This window comes from Bombus huntii, chromosome 8 (genome assembly GCF_024542735.1).
Source record: "Bombus huntii isolate Logan2020A chromosome 8, iyBomHunt1.1, whole genome shotgun sequence".
NCBI classification, from domain to species: Eukaryota; Metazoa; Arthropoda; class Insecta; order Hymenoptera; family Apidae; genus Bombus; species Bombus huntii.
The window spans coordinates 7,793,836-7,812,164 of record NC_066245.1 but is presented as its reverse complement, the minus strand read 5'-3'; the positions used below and the strand labels follow the sequence as shown (position 1 = coordinate 7,812,164).

General features: G+C 38.4%; 2 protein-coding genes and 1 long non-coding RNA gene across 11 annotated transcripts in view; 2 read left to right on the top strand and 1 right to left on the bottom strand.

Annotated features, from left to right (window-relative positions):
• The window catches only part of LOC126869015 (ryanodine receptor), a 42,924-nt gene extending 30,991 nt beyond the window's left edge, over nt 1-11,933 (top strand). For 4 of the 8 annotated variants that reach the window (XM_050625081.1, XM_050625083.1, XM_050625082.1 and 1 more), the window contains 19 exons: nt 46-417; nt 556-668; nt 1,198-1,291; nt 1,617-1,865; nt 2,040-2,063; nt 2,424-2,444; nt 2,555-2,966; nt 6,557-6,961; nt 7,132-7,348; nt 7,418-8,276; nt 8,364-8,566; nt 8,858-9,101; nt 9,225-9,512; nt 9,600-9,886; nt 9,958-10,018; nt 10,089-10,367; nt 10,452-10,608; nt 10,693-10,858; nt 10,940-11,933. In XM_050625081.1, the coding sequence (XP_050481038.1) occupies nt 46-417; nt 556-668; nt 1,198-1,291; nt 1,617-1,865; nt 2,040-2,063; nt 2,424-2,444; nt 2,555-2,966; nt 6,557-6,961; nt 7,132-7,348; nt 7,418-8,276; nt 8,364-8,566; nt 8,858-9,101; nt 9,225-9,512; nt 9,600-9,886; nt 9,958-10,018; nt 10,089-10,367; nt 10,452-10,608; nt 10,693-10,858; nt 10,940-11,102 (4,614 nt within the window). In that variant the 3' untranslated portion in view covers nt 11,103-11,933. The remainder of the gene's footprint in view (nt 1-45; nt 418-555; nt 669-1,197; nt 1,292-1,616; nt 1,866-2,039; nt 2,064-2,423; nt 2,445-2,554; nt 2,967-6,556; nt 6,962-7,131; nt 7,349-7,417; nt 8,277-8,363; nt 8,567-8,857; nt 9,102-9,224; nt 9,513-9,599; nt 9,887-9,957; nt 10,019-10,088; nt 10,368-10,451; nt 10,609-10,692; nt 10,859-10,939) is intronic. The other 4 variants (XM_050625085.1, XM_050625087.1, XM_050625086.1 and 1 more) reach the window with 1 other exon arrangement.
• On the bottom strand, nt 3,373-6,550 carry LOC126869046 (uncharacterized). Its single transcript, XR_007690810.1, has 3 exons — nt 6,308-6,550; nt 5,037-6,133; nt 3,373-4,993 (listed from the first exon to the last, which is right to left on the bottom strand). It is a non-coding gene; the product is annotated as an uncharacterized LOC126869046 (long non-coding RNA).
• Nucleotides 11,934-12,884: 951 nt separating the features above from the next.
• On the top strand, nt 12,885-16,880 carry LOC126869021 (solute carrier family 35 member F2-like). 2 transcript variants are annotated; one of them, XM_050625106.1, is made up of 8 exons: nt 12,885-13,151; nt 13,620-13,729; nt 13,857-14,050; nt 14,797-14,959; nt 15,090-15,246; nt 15,328-15,538; nt 15,735-15,862; nt 16,306-16,880. In XM_050625106.1, exons 1-8 carry the CDS (start codon nt 13,033-13,035, stop codon nt 16,496-16,498), a joined length of 1,275 nt encoding a protein of 424 aa, XP_050481063.1. In that variant the 5' UTR covers nt 12,885-13,032; the 3' UTR covers nt 16,499-16,880. The 2 variants fall into 2 exon arrangements, with proteins under 2 accessions (XP_050481063.1, XP_050481062.1); XM_050625105.1 differs by having other exon boundaries at nt 12,891-13,151; nt 16,291-16,880.
• Nucleotides 16,881-18,329: the final 1,449 nt, after the last annotated feature.

The window sequence follows — 18,329 nt, the reverse complement described above, 5'->3', positions numbered from 1 at the left end:
CAAAATTAATAAAAAAAGTTAACTCTATAATCCATTACCCAACAGAAAAAGAAGAAGCATCGTGACAAGAAAAGAGACAAAGACAAAGAAGTGCAGGCTTCCCTAATGGTAGCCTGTTTGAAGAGGTTGCTTCCAGTTGGTCTGAACTTATTTGCTGGTCGCGAACAAGAATTAGTGCAACACTGCAAGGACAGATTCCTAAAAAAGATGCCGGAATACGAGATCTCGGAATTCGCGAAGACGCAACTCACTTTGCCAGATAAAATCGACCCAGCTGACGAAATGTCCTGGCAACATTATCTGTACTCCAAACTAGGTCAGAAGAAGGATTCCATGGAACCAGTGAAAGCACAACAGCTAGAAGACGTGGTTGCAAGGATCACAGACATGGCCAAAGTTCTTTACGGTTTACATATGGTTAGTGAAGAATCATTTTCAAGTATTACGTAACCATTGTCTGCTGAATATTCTACGATAGTTGTTTCTCAGATACGCGAAGCTTCTTCGTTCGAAAGATGTGTTCGATTTATTTAGTAATTTTGTGTTCTTGAGTAGATAGATCATCCGCAACAGCAGAGCAAGGGTCAATATCGATCCGTGGTGTCGATACAACGTAAACGAGCAGTGATCGCTTGTTTCCGTCAAACTTCCCTACATTCCCTGCCCAGGTATCCTCTTTTGGTTTGATTCGCGTTACCTGTGTACCGTGACACTTGTGTTTATTTCGCTGACAATAATAAAAAGCAATCAAGTACAATAAAATAGGATAATCAATATATTATTTAATCCCCATACTTTTGTTGCGTGACGTTTGTTTCGACTTGAGTTTCAAATATTATACCTTTAGTGCGCTATCGCCAAGTAAACCAGTAACCAAAATTTCAGTTATTTTTTGTTGTTTTCCACGAAAGCTTGTCTAATCGTAAGAGTAGCAAAAAATAATATTAACCATCAACAATGACCCCTGTAATTGTTTGTTAGTGATCTAACAACTGTAGTTGTGTGTGCATGCTGCTAAAAGGCAACGAAACCTCCACCATCTCGGGATGGATGGAAGCGTGTGCTGTGCGCAGCAAGAAAAAGGGCAGCGATTGCATGTCTGCGTAGTGAGCCACTTTACAAATTACGAAGGTAAAATGAAAGTTTAATGGCTCCTCGAGTTTTGATAAATGATAATTATTTCACATATTATTCCAGGCATCGGGCTATAAATATCTTCGCGCGGACATACTACGAGCTCTGGTTGCAGGATGAGAATGTTGGCCAAGAAGTGATGATTGAAGACCTTACGGTAAGAACATGTTTCGTGAAGAAATATTTTCTTCCATAATTATCGTTTTATTCACTGTGAAAATGAGAATTCACGTGGACGAAGAATAATACTGAACTGAGGAGTGAACATTTTGTGAATGAATCTGTCTAAAGTATCGGTGGTTAATCACATGCAATTCAAATTAAAAAATATATGCATATACATCATATGTAATGTCAAATCTCCAAGAATATGATACGATTGAGAAGTGAGACAGTTTTATGTGCATTGGCAAAAGTTTGAAAGTTACCCCGTTTAAGAGTTATCGTTATTCATATTTTGTTTCTATTTCTTTTCTTGAAAGCAATCTTTCGAGGACGCGGAACTGAAAAAAATGGACAAAGACGAGGACGAAGGAAAACCAGACCCGCTTACGCAATTGGTAACAACATTCTGTCGTGGCGCTATGACCGAGCGATCTGGCGCGCTTCAAGAAGATCCCTTGTACATGAGTTACGCGCAAATTATATCAAAATCTTGTGGCGAAGAGGAAGAGGAAGGCGAAGACGAGGGTGGAGGAGGAGGCGAAGAAGAAGGTGGCGCCTCGATCCATGTAAGTATTTCCTCTAATATTCGTTGAAACATTAAAAAAACAAAAATTTCTACTAACGAAACTCTTTGAACTACTGAACATTCTTTTATGAAAAATACAAACATGGGAGATTGTCCAATGTGTTTGAAAATTATTAACAATTTCGTATCTTTTTCTCGCGTACTGACCTTGTAGAAGCGGGGCTATAAGCCACTTATGGTAAGGACAAGTAATCGTTTGCGGAAATTCAATTGCTTCTATACGTACGCTCGTTCGTTAAAAAGTCCGATATTACCATTGCTAAATGTAATGTCAATCAATTGCTCAAAATTTCATTGTAGGATCTAGTTAACCTAATTTAAATAATTATTCCTATTGAAATATACACATACACAAGTTTGTAAATACGCTTGCATCAACAGTAGATTATTCCCTGATCACTCTGTACAAAATCAATTTTGTTCCCACATATGTCTATTACGTTCCTTTTCGACAATGATTCTCCTGTCATCCATTATCATAAACATTGTCACTTCATTAACGAATTCTATGATGCTTTCTTTAATGCTCTCCCTAAAGCGACCGATGCACAAACTTATGGTAAGAACGAAGAAAATATAAACAGCTAAATAAAGAAACAAACCATCAAAAACTTTAAAACAGTTTTAACTTTAAAATTCATTCTCAATTCAATCTCGATCATTATCTAGGAACAAGAAATGGAGAAGCAGAAACTTCTTTTCCACCAAACGCGTCTCGCCAATCGTGGCGTAGCAGAGATGGTTCTGCTTCATATCTCTGCGTGCAAAGGTGTCCCTAGTGAAATGGTAATGAAGACTTTGGAATTGGGAATCTCTATCCTGCGAGGTGGTAACATAGAAATTCAACGAGGAATGCTGAACCACCTGAAGGAAAAGAAGGATGTAGGCTTCTTCACTTCGATTGCCGGTCTCATGAATTCCTGTAGCGTATTGGATTTGGATGCGTTCGAGAGGAACACGAAAGCAGAAGGTCTTGGAGTCGGCTCTGAAGGAGCTGCTGGAGAGAAGAATATGCACGATGCTGAATTTACGTGCGCCCTATTTCGATTCATTCAATTGACTTGCGAAGGCCACAATCTTGGTAAGTGTTCGACTGTGTTCGCGGAAGAGTCGTAAATTCTCGTCTCGATTAGTGTCGACGCTACGGATCACCCGAATTTCCCATCTCGATTAAAATGATAAGGATAGTTAAATAGAATTTGACGCAGGTTTTTAACGCTTAAATATAGCTATATATTTCAAAAAGAACACCTTAGAAGACTGAATGTGCGGATGAATTGCTAATTGATAGGAAAAATTGGTAGACAAGATAAGAATTGAACGCCCCCAAACTAGATTGTTGCGAGTTATCAACTAAAGAGCGGCCGGTCAGGTCCAACCGATCGGTCGATATCGCGAACCTTGAATGAATTAACGCTCAAGGTGGAGGAGGTTTAATATGAGGTGGAAAGTTAGGGTGAAAATGCCCACAGGAAATATTCTTGATGTTCAACAAAAAAGGTTTATTAAACTATTAACGATCAACGATTAACAATCAACGATTAGCAATCACGTATCTCGATTGTGTTTGCTTCGAAGAATGAATCTCTTTTTGTTCGAAACCAAACGGATTCTTTTCTTTGTTGTACATATGGTCATAACTTCGCTCGTTGATTCCGTGTATGGTTGCGAGAGTTCGGCATCCTCGGATTTGTTGTCAAACCCGTGCAGATGTTGCGCGAAGTCTTCGATGTGGTGGTGGATACCTGTCGGCACGGTGCGGGGGCGTTTAGCGTTCAGTCGTAGGCCTCCGTTCTTCTTTAGTATGACGTGCAGAGGTGATGCCCATGGACTTTTCGTTGACTGCATCACTCCTGGCTTGATCATCGTCTCAAATCCCGTCTTCACCTGCTTGCGTCGGTCGGAGATGAGGAGTCGAGGTTCGAAGGTGGAAGACCCGTTCCGTGTCCATCGTAGGTCGGTCCACCAGTTTCCACAGTCTTAGGATTCGCGGTGATCGAAGTCTCGGTAGCGCTATCGCCGTTCACACCTCTTTTCGCTGTAGATCACGTCGGAATCACCAATTTGAAGTGCAATAGTAATCGTCGCTATAGTGCTGCTGCTGCTGCTGATGTAGACCGTCGCTGTAAGCTACTGCTGCTTTCTTCTCATTTATGTGCCATGGAAGAAAAATCGGACTACGGGCGCCGGGATTTGAAACTCGGGTCCCGAATGTTCGTAACCAAAGGCGCTAACCACTGCGCTATCGTCGTCCGGGGTAGTTGGTGTCGAGTGTCGCCACAAATATATCGAGTGTTAGTGTAATTTGGCACTTTATTTACACTTGTTGTATACAAGCAAAGTTTGATGTCCTGAACACGACGGATATTTTTCCTCCTCGAACAGTCTTTCCTTTTCAGAAACTTACTCATTATTAAAAAATAAAAAATCTATAGATAAAGAAATTGCTATGTTCAAAAAACTAGGAATCCGCCTGAGGTGATATTGGGTGTAATACGTTAAGGGGGTATTCTAGTCTAGAGGCATGAATCTCGGGCGATTTTTGAAGTTCTGTACAAACGAAACAAAAAATATTTTTGCTATCCCTTTTTTAAGCATTTGTTTATTGATATTTTAAGATCACGTAAAAAATTCACCGAAAAAAAAGACTTAAAAGTCACAAAGTTATGAGCTGGCAAAGTGGGTGGTGCTAAGAAAAAAGGGTGTCCTGGCGTGCATAATATCAACCCTTTTGGTCATCTAAAACAAAAAATCCGAACGGATTCTTAATTAGTATAGATGCTGCTATAGCACGAACCTTGGAAAAGTCAAAACAACATTTTTTCATAAAATGGCGGCCGTTTGAAGGAAAGTTTCTTGTTTCGCATGTTTTTTTAACAATTCCGAATGTTTAAAAAATAGTAAAATTAAAAATTTTGTTCTGAGCGTGGTTCAGGCGATAGAGGAATGTATAAAGAACATTCATACCAAATCAAATTTCAAATAAATCGGTTCATTAGAACTTGAGATATCGTACACGCCAACTCGAAAAAAGTATTTTCGAGAAAAACGCGTTTAAAGTTTTGAGACAAGTTTCCGGCATTTTTACTCATAGAATGGTACAGCATACTTACATATTTTTAATCGGCGATTCCTGCCCCACACAAGCAACCTTCCTCTACTTCAAAATGCTTATTCTCCGAAGTTCTTTCATGGAGACGAGCAGTCCTGGCTTCCTTTGATGCTTCTGAAGCTCGAAATTCAGAGCGCTCGATGCGAACTTTGCCTCGCCTGACTGCGAACGCATTAGCTTCTGGGCCAATCGTGATTCTCATGACTTATAAAATTCCAAACAGTTACTATTTTGGGTTTCAGAACTCAAACATCGTTCCAATAAAGTATCAGTTGATAAGCTTTCATAAATTGGTTTTATTACTTTTAAAACGTCGTCATTTAGAGGAGGATTTTCGAACTTTTCAATTTTGCTGCAGATGCATTAGTGAAACTGGTTTCTTCTTCTACGGTAAATTGATTACCAGAAAATCTTCTCTTCTTCGGTCTGCATGCCCGTTTAGAGCTGAATTTTGAATGTTTTTTATCCATTTTACTTTAAAATCTCAATATATAAAACAATTTTTACTTTAAATATTTATAAAACGTTGTCAGAGTTGCACGTACACGTTGCTTGAAGGCTGGCTCAAAACTAACTTGAAATAAATACTAAGACGAAAAGATTCCGACAAAATACGTTTCTATGGCCTTGAATTAAGAATATCTTAAAAAAGGGATAAAATACAGTAAAGATTTTATGAGAGTTTTCATACGTAGATAATCGGGCAGCGTCTACCGTCTATTGCACATTTGTCCCGGTCGAACCGGAGCAGATGCCGCGTCACAAAAATGGCTACAACTCATAAAATAATTGAAATATTGAAAAATCCGTTTAAAGACATATTCTTGAATGTCTAAACTTTGGAAATATGAAAAAAATTTTCGACTTTTTCAAATTTCTAGACTAGAATACCCCCTTAAATAATCACTCAGTGTTTAGGTCAACTATACATTTATTAACTAGTGTCTTCTTTTGATCGCGTCGCATATCGCTCTCGGTTTCGCTAATCAATCTCGCTGCCCTGTTATAATTCTACTTTTTCGCTTCCTGGTTCAGACTCAACCGTCGATCGGATTCGATTCTTTTCTTTTTGTCGCCCCTCAATATCCCTACTATCCACGAGTTTGTTAGGCGTTCGCGACCGTTGCCACGCACACCTTCTTCTCACACCCAACAGATCTCACAAAAGACATAACCTAACAAACACGATGATGGTACCCCGCTGGGGGTAGCCACCCACATGATATATTAGTATACCACTATAATACTTTACCAAATGTCCTACTGGACAAATTGTAAAATTTAAATAAATAAATAAATAAATAAAAAACCTTCTTCTCTAACATTCGGCGGAAGGACCGTTGGGATATTGATGGCTCGTTAGGCACTTCGCTTCGGCGATATACATTGCTGCCGAGTGCCGCCACACGTGTAACGAATTAATTCATCTTCCTCGGTGATTAGCTTAACGATATAATAAAATTATGCTTCGGCCGAAAGAAGTTCACATTCACTGCGTGTATAGATATACAATGACGAGACTGAAGAAATATAATCGATATAATTTTCAATATCAATAGATTGGCAGAATTATCTGAGGACGCAAGCTGGCAACACGACGACGGTGAACGTGGTCATCTGCACCGTCGATTATCTACTACGCCTTCAGGAATCCATCATGGACTTTTACTGGCATTATTCCAGCAAGGAACTCATCGATCCTGCTGGCAAGGCTAATTTCTTCAAAGCTATCGGCGTTGCCAGTCAAGTATTCAATACCCTTACTGAAGTGATTCAAGGACCTTGCGCTCAGAATCAACAGGCACTTGCCCACTCTCGATTGTGGGACGCTGTTGGTGGATTCCTTTTCCTCTTCTCTCATATGCAGGACAAGTTATCCAAACACTCGAGTCAAGTGGACCTTCTGAAGGAATTGCTGAACTTACAAAAGGATATGATCACTATGATGCTCTCTATGCTGGAAGGTATTTCTTCCGAATCGATAAAGAACTCTGTACGAAATTAAGCTATTTACTAATATAGCTATTTACTATATATAAAGTTAGATTAATAATTACTATAGATATCATCAACGATCATCTATATTTCTATGTAATCTATTTCAATGGATGTTTCACGAGTTTTGGTATCGTAGGTAACGTCGTAAATGGAACTATTGGAAAGCAGATGGTGGACACGCTGGTAGAATCCGCAAGCAACGTCGAGTTGATTCTGAAATACTTCGACATGTTCTTGAAGCTCAAAGACCTCGTATCGTCGCCAAGCTTCTTGGAAGTGGATCTCAACAGCGATGGCTGGGTATATCCGAAAGATTTTAAAGAGAAAATGGAACAACAGAAAAGTTACACCGAGTATGTATTATTCTTTATGTTTATATATCGAAGTTAATGACAAAAAATATCATAGAGAAATTTCTATAGCGAGGAGATCGAATTTTTGTTGGCCTGTTGCGAGACGAACCACGACGGTAAAATCGATTACGTGGCTTTCATGGATCGTTTCCACGAACCGGCTAAAGAAATCGGTTTCAATCTTGCTGTTCTGTTAACAAATTTATCAGAACATATGCCAAATGAACCGAGACTGGCAAGATTTCTGGAAACGGCAGGCTCCGTATTGAACTACTTCGAACCGTATCTTGGAAGAATCGAAATTCTCGGTGGAAATAAGAAGATCGAGCGTGTATACTTCGAGATTAAGGAGTCGAACATCGAGCAATGGGAGAAGCCACAAATTAAAGAGTCAAAGAGAACATACTTCTATAATACCGTAGTTGAAGCTGGAGAAAAGGAAAAATTGGAGACCTTCATCAACTTCTGCGAGGATGCTATCTTTGAAATGCAACACGCGAGTGCGCTGATGGCGGTAGAAGAAAGTGGAGGAATCGGGAAGGCGAGAGAATCATCGTACACCTATATGACGGAGGATGACGAAGAAAGAAACAAAGATCCCATCAGAAGAGGCATTCAAACATTCAAGGACAGCATTTACTTCTTTTTTTCCATATTCTCCCCTAGTAACATCAAGAACAAGATCGCAGAAATGCAACAGATGACGTTCCTGGAACTCTTCATTGGTTTCTTCAAGATGATATTCTATGCGTTCTATTATTCTGGTTTTGGCGTTGGCTGTATAATTGGATACTTTATGAAGCTATTGTTGGCGTTAATGAAAGGACCACATGTGGAAGAACCTGTAGTCGAGGTGAAGGAAGAGGAAGAAAAGCCGATAAGACATTTGCCTGCTTTGCCGCCAACACCGGATGAATCTAATCTACAGGTTTGGAAAAATATACAAAAATTATGCGTATTAGCTATAAAAGGAAGTTTACACAGATTGATTAAATTCTCTCGATGTTGTATACAGGTACAAGCGTTCGGAATGGATATAACGAAAGAAGAAGGCGGGCAGATAAAGATCGCGCCCCACGAATCGGCAACATCGACTCCTCAATCGAGCATCGAAGAAACGGGCGAAAGCACACCGGAAGAAGCTACTGGCGAAGAAGGTGCAAGAGCTGAAGGTGGTGGAGACATGGAATCGCCTGTTTCATTGGCTGATTTATTAGGGTATAATTAAGTTTTCTATTTGTATACTGTTGTTAAAAAATCTGGAATCACTATTTGTTTCATAGAACGCAAACGTTAAAAAAAGTCAGTATATAATCCTATTAGTTTAGAAAACTGTATTGGTGAACAATTTTATCGAAGTAAAGGGTATTGTTACCGATACTTGTAGTAGCAATTTCGAATTAATAATAAAATTAGCACGTGATTCCATATAAGTACAATTCGAAAAGCAATTCAACATTTTTATTAGCCTATACATGATACGAAATATATTTAAATATTTCTGAACAGAGGTGAACAAGCTAGAGCCCAAGCAGCAGCCGCAGCAGAAGCAGCGGCCGCTCAACAAGCAGCCATGGCTGCTGTCGAAGCGGAAGCGAAACAGGAAACGATAACAGAGCCTTCAACATCTACTATCGACTTCTCCGAATACACCCATCGTATCGTCTCCTTCTTGGCTAGAAACTTCTACAATCTAAAATACGTGGCTCTAGTTCTCGCTTTCTGTATCAATTTCATGTTGCTGTTCTACAAGGTAAGCGTAATTCTTCGCTTCAAAACTTTACCAGATAAGCAAAGTCGTCTCTCCGCTTAAAATTTTCATGAAATAAATAATGTTTTATTTTACATTATTGCATCTTGAATCATCGACTCGTAGGTTACATCATTGGCCGGCGAAGGGGATGAGGAAGGAAGCGGACAAATGATTAGTGACATATTGGCAGAGATGTCTGGCGAGGGTGCATCTGGTTCTGGAAGTGGCAGTGGCATAGAAATAGGCAGCGGGAGCGGGGAAGACGAGTCGGAAGAAGAGGAAGATGCGTACGCGTTAGAATACGTGGAGGTGTCGGAAGATTTCTATTACATGGCACACGTTATAAGACTCATGGCTATTCTTCATGCCATCGTCTCTCTTGCTATGCTGGTTGCCTACTATCACTTGAAAGTACGCACGTTAATTATTATTGCGTATTATTCAACTCTCTTGTATTATATGAATACGTTTGTGTTAATATGTAAATGTATGCTGTAGGTACCGCTGGCTATCTTCAAACGGGAAAAGGAAATTGCGCGACGCGTAGAGTTCGATGGTCTGTACATTGCCGAGACGCCGGAAGAAGATGACATCAAGGCGCATTGGGACAAGATGGTGATATCGGCGAAAACGTTCCCCGTGAATTATTGGGACAAGTTCGTGAAGAAAAAAGTTCGACAGAAATACAGCGAGACTTACGACTTCGATTACATAAGCAACTTGCTTGGCATGGAAAAGACTTCGTTCAGCCAACAAGAGGAAGAGGGTTCTGGTTTGATACACTTGTAAGTATAATCACACAGCTTTTATAGCTTTTATACGAGTTTCTATTTACTTACGATCTTTGGTTCTTCAGTATCGTAAATATCGATTGGAGATATCAAGTATGGAAAGCTGGAGTCACCATCACGGATAACGTAAGTAAATAATTAATATTAATAAAATTCAGTTCGTTCAGATACGTTAAATTACTATATTTGTTTATAGGCATTTTTGTATAGTTTATGGTATTTCACATTTTCGATCCTTGGCAATTATAACAACTTCTTCTTCGCTGCGCATTTGCTGGATGTCGCGGTTGGTTTCAAAACTCTGAGAACGATCTTGCAGTCCGTCACGCACAATGGCAAACAACTTGTATTAACAGTGATGTTATTAACTATCGTCGTCTATATATACACTGTCATAGCCTTCAACTTCTTCAGAAAATTCTATATTCAAGAAGAGGACGACGAAGTCGACAAGAAATGTCATGATATGTTAACGGTATAACAGAAAATGTTCTCTCGGTGCTTATGCAACTTGTTGGAACAAATTGTTCAACTATCTATATTTATATTTACGTTTCAGTGCTTCGTATTTCATCTGTACAAAGGCGTCAGGGCTGGTGGTGGTATCGGTGATGAAATTGGCGAACCCGATGGCGATGATTATGAAGTCTACCGTATCATGTTTGATATCACTTTCTTCTTCTTCGTCATTGTCATTCTATTGGCCATTATTCAAGGTAAGTCGAAGAAAATTTTAATGTCTTTAATAGTATTCTATTTGTTGGCACTAGGACGTTAACTGCTGTTTTTTGGCACGATAGGTTTGATCATCGATGCATTCGGTGAGCTTCGAGACCAGCTCGAAAACGTAAAAACGAACATGGAGAGCAACTGTTTCATTTGTGGCTTAGGAAAAGAATATTTCGATACGGTACCGCATGGTTTCGATACACATGTTCAACAGGAGCATAATCTTGCTAATTATATGTACGTTACGTTCACATACGTTCGTATATTTCGAGAAATCAATTATCAAGCAACTAACCATCGTGGTTTAAATTTTTCTAGGTTCTTCCTTATGCACTTAATCAACAAACCAGACACGGAATACACCGGTCAAGAAACGTACGTGTGGAACATGTATCAGCAAAGGTGTTGGGACTTTTTCCCTGTCGGTGATTGCTTCCGCAAACAGAACGAGGCAGTGGAGGAAGAGGCAAAGAAGAAATAAACAAATTTTTCAAATTTATGTCGTTTTACATATAGCTGAATGACCAATCGATCGATCGATTTACCAAGGAAGATCTTCCTTCCTGAAACGTCTTCGATAATCTTAGTCTGTAATTTCTACACGCAAAGAAAAGATATCGCGTTAAGATATCGCAAACAACATTCGATAGCGTACGATTTCAATTCTTCAAACACTATACTCTCGCTAGTTTGTCGATAGATAAACTACATTGAACGCGTGTATATCTTCTACATTCGACATCTATCGTTATTCCAAGTTTTAAGCGAATTCTTCGACGCGCGGATTAGAGCACATTAATTAAGAATTGCGCGAGTTGCACGCGTACGAGATCGAAAAAATTCGCATTTCCAGTAGAGCGTGCAAACGAGCGAAACAAGCTGGGAGACTGGTGAAATATTTTTCCAACTTATTTTTCCAACTTTGTAAGGATGGCTGGACACACCGTATAATCAACAGTTTCCTCTCCTTAGATAGATAATTTACAAAGTTGTTGATCATCGACAAAAGAACCGACTGCACAAATCTACATTATCATAAACGTTACGATTGCCTTCTTTTCATACGTCGAGTGACCACATCTTGTGCATGATGATTTAATTCATTAACGTAATGTTTGAGATATTACAAGAATATTACGTAAGTTGAAGATGTTTCAAAGTTTATATCAAATTATAAAGGTTTCTGCGCCACGTGGAAGCTCTTTAAAAATTATTGACGACTGAAATCGCGATATAATCAAACATGTCAATATGTTGTAAATAACGATCTACGACAAGATTACCTGAGAATAAAGAAAGACATACTTCTTTATTTCGATGTTCTTTGCTCTTTTTCCAATCCCTCGCAACTAATATTCCATTAGTTTCTCAATTGTATACTGTCATAAGTAACCGTCGATTAACATTTTATAAGTTTATCGTTATCATTCAATATCATATCCGCTACTAAGTAACAATAACAAAATTATTCCTCGAAACTTTCCCAAGAAAACGTCATCAATTACTTTTTAAGTACAATAAAATACACTTAAAATAGATCGTATGATTGGCCTTGCAACCCTACTTTTCAAAACTTTTCATCGGAAGCTCGCAACACTCGCAGCTTCAAACCATAACTTTCTAACAATGCCTGATCAAGCAACTATTCATTTTTATTGATCAGTCCATCTTTCAAAATTTCTCGTCAGGAATACGTCACAACTCAAAGAACTTTAGATACTAACTTCTTAATACTATTTAGTTTAGAAATTTACCGAAGCTATTCATCCTTAACGATCGATTTATTAAACATCATCAAAGCTTACAAACATCGGAGCTTAAAATCGGAACTTTCTAACGTTACCTGATGAGAAAATTCAACGAAGCTATTTATTTTTAACGATCGATCTTTCAAACCTTCTCGTCGAAATTCTCAAACCAAAGAATTTCCGACCGTGGCTTTCTAACATTATCAGATAAAGAAGTCCCAAAGAGCTATTCATCATTGCTTTCTAACGCTATTTAATAAAAAAGTTTCAAGGAGCTATTCAACCTTAGTGATCGATCTATTAAAACTTCATCTTAAAAACTCACAATCCAAGAAATTTCGAACCATAACTTTCTAACGCTACCTGATAAAAAAAAAACTAAACAAAGCTTTTTTTAATAAAAATGATCGACGGATCTAGGTAAATCTCGTTTCCCGATAGAACGCAAACTGGACTGTACTCTTATCGATCGATGCAGCGTAGCAAGATAACTAAGGGGAAGGACATCCATAGAACAGCGTGTTTCTCGGTTTTGCACACTGTTCCTCGTCGCACTCGCAAAACGAAAAATGCCGGTCCTTGCTTGTGCAAAGCCGATGGAGGGAAAGAGGTCGCGCAAGCGCCTCTCTTCTAGCGCCTGTGGCTAAAGGCCTCGGGGCGAATATGCACCCTGGCATGGGAGTGTCAGCGGGTGATCGTCGCTACGGCGAAAATACGGTGATGCAGTCCAGGAACGGGGTCTGCGACAAGATCGAAAATTATATATCGGACCTGGGACAATGGTACGTAAGCAAAAGCTGGTTAATCGGTAAGGGAACCTCCGATTGGAAGTCGAATGTCGAACCACCCTTGAACCGGCTTCTCGCCTCCTTTAAACCGGAGAAAGGAAGGGGAACACCAGAAATAAAAGTGGCGGGTGTTTAGGAGCAATTTTCTTGCGTACAATTCGTGGGCGCAAAAACAACGTTCTCAGTTCATTGATCTCGTGTTGTCTCGCGTCGAGGACCTGTTACTTTCATGGAATGTAATTTTCATATTTACTTCAATCACAGACAGTTTTTGGTATGATCTTTTTATCGTTAAAAAGATACCGTTCAAATCTCAATCGATGATTTATCATTTAATTAACCTTGCGTTTACTTTAGAAATTTCCTCGCTGCTAATTTTTTGCAATTTTACAGTTACATCATTTCAGGCTTATCGTGTATGAAGTGCTTGATGTCTTTAATTGCGTCTTTCGTTGTTAACAGGTCAGTGTGGAGAGCGATAATACTGGGACAATTTCTATCTCTCGTGTTATGCTTCATGACACTGGCAAATCATCACATCAACACTGCGTATCAACTCGCGCTTCCGTCCGGTATGTCATTAATGATTGATCGCATGCATAAATAATCGGCGTACATTTACGCTTTACGTTTGAAATCGTACGTAGATGTATATATATATTTGATATAACGAGCTAGCAAATTTTCTCCGCGGAACAGGACAAAATCTCCCACATTACGTTATGATGTGTCTTGTGTACACAACCTGGATGTCCTGCAGAGGGATAGGGAACGGCCTAATTTCTGTCATACGAGCCCGTGGATGGAGGTACTTGCTACTAGCTCTCATTGACGTCGAAGCGTGCACACTTGTAACATTCTCGCATCAATTCACTAGCCTAGCCGGAATACAGGTACGTGCTAATGATGTCACGTGGGATTTCAACGTTGTACTTTGCCAAACAACAATGACGAAGTTTTTAGCTTTCGTACGTCAGAGATTACACGATACATTAATTATTGTATTTTCCTTCTCGCATACTCGAGATAAAAAGACAATTCATAAAAAATGTCATTAAAAGCGAAAGAGTTTGCTATACAGACGTGGAAATTCTTTTATACGATAAAAACCTTTTGTTCAAATTTCTTCGTTCTTTTGAACGAATGCAAAATATTTCTTTAGTAACTTGCTCCTTTTATTCAATATTTCTCCCTTTTTAAATATAAATTCTACGAAGCTCGTATTTATCCAGAACTTAGAAAAGGCGGAACGACATCATTGAATGTAAAAATGGCTTATTCTTCATCGTTGGTATAGAGCTCCGTTTCGATAAAATAAGGTGCAAGCGCTGCATCGCACAATCTATATGCGGTTGAGAATGCAACTTTCGTCACTTAGCCATCAATTAAACGGCGTACGTAGTATTTGTGGCTGAGATGAATGGCACGGAACGCAACTATTGTATCGGATATATACTACCACCAACGAAAGGAGGATACCAGGTCTTCGACCCGGCATACTTACCCCTCGTCGTCTACTCTTAATCGAACGTCACGCGAATATCACGAACTTCGTTATCGTCACCCATTCCGGATTAAAATTTTAACGACTTAAAAAATCGACAATATTTAACTTAATTATGAAATAATTTTGTTTCAGCTGCTCGATTGTGTGGCCATACCAGTCGCATTGGCGCTATCGTGTTTAGTTCTAGGAGTGAGATATCGGATGGTGCACATAGTCGGCGTTTCTGTTTCTTTGATGGGTGTAGGATGCTTGGTTTGGGCAGGGATTGACGACAATAGAGATCCTGCGACTACAGGTGATTGTTTTACAAATTCATCTATATCCATAACATTCGTCTACGGCCGAATATTATAAATTTCAAATTAGAGAAAAGAACCACCAAAGTTTGTTATTGAATTTTTCAATTTAAATTTTCTTCCTCAAAGGAAAGAATCACCTTGTTGGTGATATGCTGTGCCTTGGAGGCGCGGTATTCTTTTCTATAACAACCGTACTACAAGAATTAACGGTTAAGACAGTCGATATTATCGAATATCTCGGCATGATCGGTTTCTTCGGTACTATATTATGCGGTATGCAAACGTAAGTACTGTTCGCCAGAAAAAAAGATTATTTTCGATGCGATATAATTGATTATTACGATTTATATCGTTATTATTCCAGGGCCACACTAGAGAGCTTGAAGTTAGAATCATTTCAGTGGAACAATGTACCAGTAATAACGTTCTTGATAGTTTACTGCATCACGCAATTCGTGTTTTTCTCGTTGGTACCTGTTATATTGTTCGAGTCCGGTGCAACTGCGTTGCAACTAGCATTACTGACCGCAGATTCTTTCAACGTTTTATCTGGCATGCTGGTCCATCAATACAAGGTATATCTTCATTCGATACGATCCTTTCAGATTAAGATGTAATCGGAACATAACGTCATTGTTCTGGTTTGTCGTATGTGTTCGAAGCTGTGTTCCAAGCTATGTGTTACGCGAATAAAATCATCTGTTGCAACAACCTGTATAACAAACAATACATGGCTACATATGCTAATAAGCCTCGTTCCATCTGTTCCAGTTTCACGCATTGTACTTCGTCTCGTACACGCTCACAATGACGGGCATATATATCTACGCGATAAAGAGAACACCAATGTCGTCAAACTCGCGAAGACAGCACACTGAACCCACTGCTCCAGATTACAGGTAATGTTCACAAAACGTTTTAAAAAGTAACCCTTTTTAATTAGCGAACAGTTCTGCCTTGGAAGGTACGTACGATCGCAAAACTTGTATGTTAAGAAAAACGTCAAGGAAGATGTCAAGGAAACGTTACTCGTGGTTTCTTAAAAGAAGCAAAATATAAACGACACTGAAAAGTCTTAAAGATTTCAAGTGTCAATTGATTCGAGCTTTTTTCTTAAATGCTCAATTTCATTAATGTTCTATTCATTCACCCTTCGATTGAATATGTTCTTTTTTCTTTATTTTTCTTTTCAAAAGATGGTTTCCGCGAGAAACTCAATTACCATTCTCTCTTACAATAAGAACAACTCCTCCATTCCCGTTATATTTTTTTACTTTCATCATCGGCCCTGACAAGAAATTAATAAACGATTGACTGTGGATTAAAGAGACGTCATTTTAAGACATATGTCTCATCCCGACGTTGGAGAAGTGGAAATGGCAACAAGTTCAGGGATGTCCGGCGTGAGTGGTACCCTCGACGTTAGAACGTCGACCCTTGGCAGCGAAAAAGAAACTATGGACGCGACAAGTATACCGCCAAGCGTTAGTTCTGATACAGCCTTCACCTCCTTTTACGGAAGTTATTACGATTAAAGAAATCTGCAAGAAGACGCACAGAAAACGTAGAGTCAAACCGAAGAACATGTGTAGATTCGCCGTGTGCGCGCTCTTGTTAAAGTTTTACACCAAGTTCGAAATTGATGATCACAGAGGTACATTCTTTCGTTTTCTATGATGTTATACAATATAAGAGTAAATAGATCTCCTCGATAAATAAGTTAAATAAGTTAAATATACGCGTTACACAGTGTTCTAATTAACGTCGTGGTTTTTTAAAGAACTTAACCAACATAAATATCGATTAGCCGGGTATAAATGCGATCTTCATTGTTGATTTGACTGTTTATCGAAATGTAAGAATAAAAATACATTCTTGTTGCTCAACATACTCTGTAAATGATAATGTACGATTTAATACACACAACTAATTGTTACTAGGTCTAAATACCGAAGGACGTTAACTAATTTCCTGTTGTAAAATAATAAGTGAAAATTGATGAGAATTATTTTTAATGATTCTTATTACAATCTTTGTTCGTAAATGCACTAAACTCTACTTATATATTCTATAGTCCATCCATGTGTCAGGACGTTATTTCGCGTGTTGTGTATATTTTTTTGAAATAAATTAATAAATTAAATTAATAAATAAACAAAAAATTCTTTCTTTCCCCTTTTCTTTCCCCCTTTTCTTCCCCCTCCTGTATTCTTCATACTTATTATCTAATATTAATGTTAATCTTTGTTGTTGTGTATATTTTTTTTAAATAAATTAATAAATTAAATTAATAAATTAAATTAATAAATATACAAAACATTCTTTCTTCCCCCTTTTCTTTCCCCCTTTACTTCCCCCTCCTGTATTCTTCATACTTATTATCTAATATTAATGTTAATCTTTGTTGCTGTGTATATTTTTGTGAAATAAATTAATAAATTAAATTAATAAATAAACAAAAAATTCTTTCTTTCCCCCTTTTCTTCCCCTTCCTATATTCTTCATACTTATTATCTAATTTTAATATTAATCTTTGTTCGCAAATGCACTAAACTGTACTTACATATTCTATAGTCCATGCATGTGTCACGTAAACTTAGGGGTTAATTGATGAAATAAAAATAGCTGAGTCGTAACACAACTATTGTCTTTATTTCACAGCACAGATTTACACAGATCGGAGAGATGTTCATTGTTCGATGGTTTTGTCTATTTCTCCCCCAGGTGTTATCGTCTCATTACGGAGGAAAGCTGGGTATGGGTATGCCCTTTTCAAGTAACAATGCGGATTAACTGTTCGCACCTTCCTTTAGGAAAAGTGAGAGTAACGATCCACAATGCCAATTGGTTATAGGTCATGGTAATAAATGAAGATAGGAAGAGAAAGCCTCCTACCAACGCGGCTAGTAGGTAATATTGTTTCTGGGAAAAACCAACTTTTTCGTTAGTCAAGTATTGGGTTTATCCCATTAGTAACTACCTGCTTCCGCCGGAATTAGTAAGGACGTATAACAACCTAAAGGCTGCTTCAAGGACCATCCATAAACAGATAACAGAAACAATAAACTTAAAATGTTTAGGTTTATGGTGGGTCCCCGGGGTAATTGAGGGTACGGACTGAAGACCTGCACACATCCTGCCTCTAATATGAATTGACGTCACACATGTGTCAGAACGTTATTTCGCGTGTTGTGTATATTCTTTTGAAATAAATTAATAAATTAAATTAATAAATAAACAAAAAATTCTTTCTTTCCCCCTTTTCCTTCCCCCTTTTCCTTCCCCCTTCTCTTCCCCCTCCTATATTCTTCATACTTATTATCTAATATTAATGTTAATCTTTGTTGTTGTGTATATTCTTTTTAA

Coding starts and splice junctions, on each gene's coding strand:
- LOC126869021 (XM_050625105.1), top strand. CDS start 13,033: ATGCACCCTGGCATGGGAGTGTCAGCGGGTGATCGTCGCTACGGCGAA. Junction 14,051..14,796: donor CTAGCCTAGCCGGAATACAG/GTACGTGCTAAT, acceptor ATTTTGTTTCAG/CTGCTCGATTGTGTGGCCAT. Junction 15,247..15,327: donor ATATTATGCGGTATGCAAAC/GTAAGTACTGTT, acceptor TTATTATTCCAG/GGCCACACTAGAGAGCTTGA.